The sequence below is a fragment of the Pithys albifrons genome, chromosome 2 (assembly GCF_047495875.1).
Source record: "Pithys albifrons albifrons isolate INPA30051 chromosome 2, PitAlb_v1, whole genome shotgun sequence".
NCBI lineage: Eukaryota > Metazoa > Chordata > Aves > Passeriformes > Thamnophilidae > Pithys > Pithys albifrons.
Window position 1 is genome coordinate 40,438,487 of NC_092459.1, and position 9,125 is coordinate 40,447,611.

The following is a 9,125-nucleotide window of genomic DNA, read 5'->3' on the forward strand; positions in this document are numbered from 1 at the left end:
ATAGTCACTTATTTTCCAAAACTGGTTTGTCGAGGAACAATAAAAGGAAGTAAAATTTATGGAGAAATTATACAGTGGATTTGTCACTTAAAATATCGTAACTGTCTCGGGGACAATACCCCATGCTGAGGATTAATGGTCCCTCCAGACCTTTGATTCACCAGCGCCTTTTCTTTGCCCTTGACAAATTGGATTTTTAGGAATGGGAAGGTCGCCTGGCCCATTGTCTGCCAGCCATTCACTCCGCTTGATTATGCAGGAGGGTTAGGGAAAGGCTCCATGTGACCCTCTTGGATGGGACTCCGCAGCTGCTCGAGGAGCCAAACTCTCTCACCAAACTCTGCGCCCCAGAGCATCCCCCTGCCAAGGGGTACCCCTCCTGCTCCCGTTGAAAAGCCAGCGTCCACACACCGCCGCGTCACTCTGCGGGCGGAGATACGCCTGTGCTCATCCTCCTGCCGCCTGCCGCTGTCACTCCGGCCCCCTTAAGTAGTTGGGGTTCCCGAGCGCTCACACCCAGCGGCAGCGATGCAAACCAGCAGGGCTCCGGCCATCAGCGTCAGCGCGGAGAGCTGCATCCCGGCTGGGCTGCGCCTGGGTCCTGTGCCGGGCACCTTCAAATTGGGCAAGTACCTGTCAGACCGCAAGGAGCCAGGACTCAAAAAAAAGGTATTTTCCTGTGGTCTCTCCTGCACCGCTGGAGCTTGATTATTCATTGACTCGGGGGAAACCGGTTTTGGGAGAAGAGTCTGCTCTTTTCCCGTCTTTCTTCGATCTTAGAGCGAGACAGGAAAGGAAAGGGAAGCGTTTTCCAGAGCGTCCTGGGATGTCCCCCCGTGGCTCTGCCAGGAAAGCCTGCCCGCTCGTGCCCGCTCCCTCTCCTCCTCAGCACCGGGGCTCCCAGCGCGGCCGTTCTCCGCGGCGAGGCCAGGGGACACGGGAAGCTCTCCCGGAGGAGTGGACGCCCCCGCCCCCGCCTTGGACATAGACGTGCTGCAAGCGTCGTCTGTGCCCCGTGCCCGGTGCTGCAGGGCCCTAGTACCGGCGTCCAGCCCCTACCCTTCGGGGCTCCGCTCACTGGGGCATTGACCCATCCCCGATAGGGCCAGGACATGCCATGGCAGGCTCCTCGCCCCTGGAGCTCCGGCGAGACGGGGGGATGCGACTTTCACAGCTCTCGTGTTTTGTCCGGGGAAGGAGTAGGGGGAGAGGCAGATGCACCGATTTATTTCTGTGTTTGGCTCGGGTTCGTGACCCCCATCTCTCTCCTCGTCCGCGAGTTCTTTGCCTTGGGCCGGAAGGGAGGTTGAGGGGAGCGGGCCGAGGCTACTCTCGAGACGACGGTGGCGTCGCAGGTGTCAGGGTAGCCCAGAGCAGCTCGACCTACTCCTAAAGCCTCGGTCCAGCTCCTGCTCCCGGAGCTGCAAATAACCTGCACAGCCGGAGCGGGAGGGATGGCGACCGCCCGGCTACCGGCTTCGTGGTCAGTCCATGTCCGAGCTGGGAAGGAGCGAGGAGAGACGGTGAAGGGCTCTCGCCCGGTCCATCAGGCTCTTTAGGGGGCCGCGAATGAGACCCGTCCTTCCACCCCCCGGGCAGCCGCGGCTCACATGTTCCGCTCTGATTTTTAATGCCCTTTAATTGTTTTTAAACGCTCTGCCAGCCCACTCAAATTTATTTCTCATCTGGCTCCCTTGGTTTCTGGCTTTAGACTGCTTTGTTCCTATGACTTTTATTGCACGGTCATTCAGGGAATAGGCACTTCATTTTCTTTTTGTATGGGCAAACAGATTATGAAGTATGGGGCTGCAGGGACTTTGTAGCTAAGCAGAATCTTGTCCCTTTCCCCCTCTCTGTCTCCTGACAAGTCCTGTGTGTCGCAATTGTTTTGCACGGAGTCGGAGACTAGACGAACTCTTAAAAAAACACCCTTACCTGGGCATTTAATATAGCATTAAGCTCAATGTAGATGCTGCGACAGAGCAAGGTACATTTGGCCCATTGCAATCCACGCGAAAAATCCCATTTCCCTTCACAATGCTGCAGGTCCCCGCCGGGCCCGGTGTTTTCCATCCTTACCCCTCAGAGCAGCAGCGCCCTCCAGGGCAGCCGCAGCATTCCCAAGGCACCTGCCAGCCGAGGAAGGTCCTATCCAAAGATGGGTGAGGATTTAAGTGTCAAACGGATGGCAAAGGGACATGCTCTCGCCGCTGCTTCCAGCTGCGATGCTCATCCCCCTGCCTAGTGTGGGAAGCCAGACTCGCCGGGCAGGTCAGAGCTGGTAGGCATGCAGTGAGGGAGACGGGTAAGCTTTTTGCTTTCTTTGTGTTTCGTCTCTCGCGAAAATGATAGCAGTGACGCCTGTCTTCCAGGTGCGGATGGTGAGAGGGGAATTAGTGGATGAAGCTGGAAGCTCAGCTCTGGAGTGGATAGGGTTAATCCGGGCTGCCCGAAACTCCCAAGAGCAGACACTGGAGGCTGTTGCGGATCTACCAGGAGGACAGGTACCCCACTCGCGGCTCCCGGCCGGCCTGGCACCGCTCTCTCCCACCTGCCTCTCCTCTCAAGTCTCCTGAAGAAGTTTACTTTCTCTCCCTCCCAGATTTTCTACCGGGCGCTGAGAGATGTCCAGCCGGGAGAGGAACTCACTGTCTGGTACTCCAACCCCCTGGCGCAGTGGTTTGACATCCCCGTCACGGCCACTCCGACGCATGACGAGAAAGGTACAGATGTGGGCATTCATTTCAGAGCAACTAAATTAAATGAAACAAAACAAACCCTCTTTAACTGACACCTTTGACAGGAACTCAGGCTGCGGTAGGCAAACGTGGGCCCTCAGAAAAATAAATACCAGTAAAGTTGCAGTGGCTTTTAACCTGTCATCCTTTAAACTACGACTCCATCTGCTTACATTTAAAGGGTGATCTATTAACTCGCTAACGTATGGAAAGGCCCCCGTGCGTCGAGTCGTTCCGTCATCGCCACGATTTAATGATCCTTTGATAGGCAAATGGGATTTCTGTGAGTTGTTACGCGAGACAGCAATTTGGCTTAGTAGTTTCTAAAACCATTGGGTTTACTTTGCGTGCTTTTCGGTCAGAGTTTCAGAGAGTTTTTTCAGTTTCTTTTTAGGGGTAGATTCATATAATCAAGTCAAAATAGGTAGTGTACAATTACTGTAAACTAGGATGCATTAAGTAAAAAGTTAAGTAGGTGTCAAATCACTCTTAGATCAGGATATCTGAGAATATTGCGAAGGGGAGGACACCAGTCTGGGACGCCTTGTTTCAATCCGCAAACTGATTCTTAGTTGGAATTACACCAGTGTGTAATGATAAGGTGGCAACACATTACACGAGAGAAAAGAAAATGGAACCTTCAGTGTTGAAATTTCGGGCTTTTCCGATGGCGGGCACTCCCTCGCTCTGGTCCCTGGTCCGGTCACTTCTTGGGGCGTCTGTGGCCGTAGCGGCCTCCGGGCACTCGCTCCCCTCGGGCCCAGTCCGCTCCGCGGGCGGCGAGGGAATCCCATCCGCTCCTGCTTGACGCAGAAGATCCTGCATCTTGGCAGTGTCTCCGGGAAGGGACCGAGAGTGCGGTCCACGCAGGGGCTGCCCCCTTCTCCCCGTCACGGCTGGCCGCATCACAGGGTGACCAGTGCTCGGACCGAAGGGACAGCTGCCGGAACGCTGGGCTCTGACTGCTATGTCCCATCCCATCGACTCGTGCGATGTGCAAGACTCCAAATCCCTCCTTGTACTAAAACTATACGTGGAAAAGAAACTCTTGGGCACGTCTCTGTCCCTCCTACATCTAAGGACAATGAGGCCATGGGTCTGCTGAGGGTCATCCCTTCGAAAAACCTGGAGAAATTTCTGTAGCGAAAAGGAGGACACGGGGCCGGGTTGTGTCGTCTTCTCCTTTCCAGTAGCCCCTGTCTGCGGATGGATACCAGTGCTGCTAGGGACAAAAAAAAGGCAAGAAAACTCAGGTCTGCAGCCTGTGGCATCTTTCTCGTCCCGTCGAAGCAAGGATGAGTCGCAGACCCTACGGATCAGTCTCCGGCCCCACAGTTTCTAACTAATACGGACTCAGAATAAGCGTATCAATATGATGAAGCGCTCTTCTTTTAATCATCATACACTGAAAAAAATCCAAAAACCCAAACCAAAAGGAAATCCCAAAACTCTCATCTACTGAAAAAACAGGGCGGAAGAAATTGAGTCGTGTTGTTTAAAAACCCAAACAAACAAATCAAACCAAATCAAAACTTTGGAATTCTTCTTTGTTTGACCCCATTTATTTGGGTTTACCGTGATGAGAAAGGGGTGATTTTAGTTTTTTTTTTCCTTTCTTCGCCCCCCCCTTTTTTTTTCTCCTTTTCCCCTCGAGTGATGCTTGTTGGACTGGAGCTGAGCCGGGGAGAGCGCCCGGCCGGGCTCGGTGGCAGTCGGCAGGCAGCGGTTGGATACCAGGTCCGAACGGCGCCTCTGGACGGAGGCGGAAAGGCAAACGAAGGCAGCGGCACAGAGTCCCCGGAGGTCCGTGGCCACATTCCTTTCGATCCACCCCATTCCTTTACCCGATTTCCGATGCATGGCAGTGGGATTGCCGCCGTAGTTCCTCTTCCCTCAGCCGCAGCCTCTCTGGGGACCGAGTAGACACGGTCCTGTCTCCCTCCCTCCTCGACGTGGCGAAAAAGTGTTCAACGACTTCACAATACTGGAGATCCCGGGACCATCGCTCTACAGCAAGCGAGCAAGTGCTGCGTACGGCGGTGAGGACACAGGCGGTGAGACACGCGCAACTGCGCAGGATCCTTCCACGCGAGCTGAAGCCCGAGTTTCCCGCGGAGAGCGAAGATTTCGTTTCCACACGCAGCAACCACCGACTGATCCTGGACCAAAGCCCCCTCGAGAGGCTTGATCGCGGCCACCGTGTCCACCTCAGTGACCCGCCGCCCAACGGGTGCCTCGACAGACGTGGGACACAGTGCAAGGACTCAACCGCCGTCACCCTCCACGGGATTCTCCGAAACGTGAGGATGCGGCCCCAGGCCTGGAGTGGACTCTCGTTTCGGTGTGGCACTTGGCCGTACCTTGAGCGTTGCATTAAACTGCGGGATGAGAATCAGCTGGGGACAGTTAGGGTGGGCAAGAGCTCGGGGGAAATTCGGGGGCTTATCGGTGTATTGTGGTGACCTGGAGAAACGAGAGAGGGAAAGATGGATACGTATAGACAGAAAAAGAGAGTTAAGAAGGGAGACAGAAAGGAGAAAGGGCAGGAAAAGGAAAGGAAAAGGAAAGGGGAAAGGGAAAGCGGGGAAGAGAGAGTTGGAAAGGAAGGCGGGAAGGAAGGAGGGAAGGAAGGGTGGGAGAGAGAGACACAAGCAGAGAAGGAAAGGAAGAGAAGGAGAAAAAAATTCCCAGACTGACAGGTGGCCACAGAGGCAACGTTTCACCGTCGGGGCTGGGGAGATGCTCCTCCTTGGTAAGACCCTTCTGGCAAGCAAGGTCAGGAGAGGGAAAGCGGAGCCTGAGCCTCTGTGCTTTCGGGCAGTCACCGAGGTCTGTTCCACTTCAGAGAAGCCGAAATGTTTAGGGAACGGGGCACAAAGGGCATTGTCCTCTGAAAGGGAACGATTACATATGGCCCATACATATCGGATATTGTCTCGCCGCTTAATGAGGGGCTCACGATCATTAGATTGGCCTTTGTTCGGTGCAGCCGACTCCCTGACATACGCTACCTCCTCCGCAAACGCCAACAGATGGGTCCCTCGACAGACGACTCGCGGCGGCAGCTGCTCCCCCCGGCCCTACGACGGCCCGTTCGCGGGAGCGCAGCCTGGACCTCGCAGTGCCTGCACCGCTCCGCACCTCGGCAGGGCACGAAGGGGGCGGGACGAGGCGGAGGGGGCGCGGGGAGGCGCGGGGATGTGCGGCCACCGCTGACGGGTACCTTCTCTTGCCTCTGCAGGGGAGGAGCGGTACATCTGCTGGTACTGCTGGAGGACCTTCAAGTACCCCAACAGTCTCAAGGCCCACGTCCACTTCCACTGCGCGCTGAGCCACGGCCGGCCCTTCCTGCACCACGACCACGGCCGGCCCGCTGCCAACGCCTTCGGCCTCCCTGCCAAGGAGTCTCCAGCCGCCTCGCTGCGCGGGCACCCACCGCCCGGCTGCGGCCCTCGGGAGGCCGTCAAGCGGGAGGCCGCCACCGCCTCTCCGCCACTCGCCAAGCCGGCGCTGCCCAAGCGGGTGGCGGGCAAGGAGGAGCAGGAGCGCGCCCTGGACATGAGCTTGGGGGCCGCCCGCGGGCCGGGGCCGCTGCTGGGGCCGGCGGGCGGCAACGGGCTAGCGCTGTGCCCGGGGGCGCGCTCGGCCTTCCGCCCCGCCGGGTCGCTGCGGGAGGAGGCGCGGGGCGCCGCCACGCTAGGCTTCTCCAAACTGCTGGGGGGACTGAAGGCGGGACGCACTGCCGCCGAGGCACCGCCCAAGTGCGGGGCGCTGCCGGGAGAGGCCACCCCGCAGGCGGCGGCGGCAGCGGCGGGGCTGGCCTGCGGCGGCGGACTGCGCGCCTTTCCGCTGCTGTCGCCGCTGGAGGAAGCCTCGGCCTTCCGGCAGGTGGAACGGGGGCTGCCTACCGCCGCGCTGCCGCCTGCCCGCTATCCGCCGCTGCCCGGGGGCGCGCTGGAGCGCTTCGCGCTGCCGCCCTTCGAGGGGCTGAAGGCGTACGCGGGGGAGTGCGGGCTGCCCGTGATGCCGCTCACCGTCTACAACGGGGAGTTGCTCTACGGCGCCGCGCCCTACTACCCACTGAAGCTGCACCTCGGAGGCCTCCTCAAGTATCCCGAGTCGGTGTCGTACTTCGCGGGGCCGGCGGCAGGGCTGCACGCCGCCGAACTGGGGTCGCTGGCCAGCATCGACAGGGAGATCGCCATGCACACGCAGCAGCTCTCTGAGCTGGCGGCCGAGAAAGGCCGCGGGAGGCTGGAGGCGCTGCCGGCGGGAACGGCGGGGGCGGCTGGAGGGAAGCCCAAGACCGGGCATCTGTGCCTCTACTGTGGGAAGCTGTACTCCCGCAAGTATGGGCTGAAGATCCACATGCGGACTCATACCGGCTACAAGCCGCTCAAGTGCAAGGTCTGCCTGCGGCCCTTCGGGGACCCCAGCAACCTCAACAAACACATCCGCCTGCACGCCGAGGGCAACACGCCCTACCGCTGTGAGTACTGCGGAAAGGTGCTGGTGCGACGCCGCGACCTGGAGCGGCACGTCAAGTCCCGGCACCCGGGGCAGAGCCTCGGCAAGGGGGCTGAGGACAAGAGTGACTCTGGCTACGCCCAACCCGAGCAGGAGCAAAAGACTGACAACGAGAGCGACGTCGACGTCTGCTTCACCGACGACCAGAGCGACCCGGAGAGCGGCAGCCGGCACCGCGAGCAGTGATGCGAGAGGCGACCGGGGCGGGGCAGGGGCGAGAGGAGCCCTGCAGTCCCCCCTCCCTCTTACTGTGGGCTCCCGATCTCCTGGGGCGGTCCCAAGGGAGGCCGCGTCGCAGGAGAGCGCGGGCTGTCGGGCATCCGCCGTCGGCGGGGCGGACCGGGGTGCGCGGGCGTCCCCGAGCTCCCTGCGCGGCGTCGCCCCCGGCGCCGCAGCCGCGGTGTCGGGACAGGGGTGGAGGGGAAAACCCTGGCGGGTCCGGAATCCCGCTGGACAGGCACCGCATACCCATAGGCGCCCGCATTTCCGTGGCCATATATTTTTATTGTATCCTTGTGTCGAGAAAATTGTGCCTTTTGGAAACGATTTTTTTCTATGCGCTCTCCCATCATTCGTTCCCAGCAGTCTGAGCCGTGGGCTCAGCACCAGACTCGGGTCTGCAAGCGTCACCTGTACACTTTATTTGACACCTCAGATGCTCTTGCTCGGGTCATAATAAAGCAATACCAACAGCTTTCTGGAAAGAGAAAAGACCAGGCAACAGAAAGCCGCGCTTGCAGCACTGAAGAGATTTTTATAACAGGTGCACCATTTGATCAAGTTTCAATTATTTATAAAAGACAATATTTGCGTAACAAATGTAAAATAAATATTGAAAAGCATGAATCTAAGAGCACGCACTATATAATTTTAAAGGAAATACACTCTCTGTTTGGTAGAATACAAATGTGGTGTATGTTTGTTTTCTAATGAACGATGTACAGTGGATACAGTATTTTGGTCTTGGTTCCAGTTTGTCATGCGATTTTTTTAAAAAGAAATAAAGTTACTGACAAACTACTGTTTGTCTAGTTGTTCACTGAAGTGGTCAGCAAGATCTTGTGTTTCTCCACAACAATTCTGATGATCGGTTCCAGAACCATCCGTATACAGCGTCTTTGGCTCAAACTCCAAAGATTTTTCCCCCTGAATTTTTCCGAGCATTTTCCTCCTCACTAAGCAAAAGAAATCAGCAAAACTCCCAAATTCAATCCATTCTTCCCTATGCCTACGATTTTTGAAAAACAATTTATTTTGTTTTGTTTTTCACAAGGCCAGTGTAGAGATGTTAAAGGCTGAACATTGCTGGTCTGCTTTATGTTTCCATTTGGTCAAACGTGTCCCTTTTGCAAACGCTCTTCCTTAGCTGTTACTTGTATTTAAGAGAAAAATCTTCTTATGCTGTTGGTATGAAAAACCTGAAACGAATGCAGCTACAAAAAAGACTGCCAGAAAATCTGTTTCCCCTGGAAGTTTCTCCAGCCCACCAGGCAAAAAAGACGCAATATTGCTGACAGCGACCCGCCAGCTGTGACCCACCAGCTGTGCGGGTCTGCCTGCTCAGGCCCAAGCTGAGGCTTTCCGTGGGAGTGTGCCCTCGGGCAGGCAGAGAGGTAGGAAGGAACCCCGCTTTTTGGTTTTGAATAGCTCACAACTCTGAAGCAGATGGTAAATCTCTCCGATTGTTGCACATAGTTACAAGACTGTGAGGTCTCGGGATAGAGCCCTAGTTCGATACAGGGTGTAGGTGTCGCCATGCAAAATTCAGTATCCGAAATAGTTTCAGATTCAAATCTGATCCTCCATTTGCTCACTTAAGGCTAAACGTGCTTGACAGCAATAGGAGGAGGGAATTCAAAT

The 9,125-nt window shown here is 56.7% G+C and overlaps 1 protein-coding gene across 1 annotated transcript; it reads left to right on the forward strand.

Annotated features, from left to right (window-relative positions):
* The first annotated feature begins 528 nt into the window (after nucleotides 1-528).
* PRDM13 (PR/SET domain 13) lies at nucleotides 529-7,451 on the forward strand. Its single transcript, XM_071547866.1, has 4 exons — nucleotides 529-669; nucleotides 2,373-2,504; nucleotides 2,603-2,723; nucleotides 5,980-7,451. Exons 1-4 carry the CDS (start codon nucleotides 529-531, stop codon nucleotides 7,449-7,451), a joined length of 1,866 nt encoding a protein of 621 aa, XP_071403967.1.
* Nucleotides 7,452-9,125: the final 1,674 nt, after the last annotated feature.

Bases quoted from the DNA above. Each gene is read 5' to 3' on its own strand.
- PRDM13 (XM_071547866.1), top strand. From the start codon at position 529: ATGCAAACCAGCAGGGCTCCGGCCATCAGCGTCAGCGCGGAGAGCTGC. The intron at 2,505-2,602 runs GTACCCCACTCG...TCTCCCTCCCAG, and splicing joins CGGATCTACCAGGAGGACAG to ATTTTCTACCGGGCGCTGAG. The intron at 2,724-5,979 runs GTACAGATGTGG...TTGCCTCTGCAG, and splicing joins TCCGACGCATGACGAGAAAG to GGGAGGAGCGGTACATCTGC.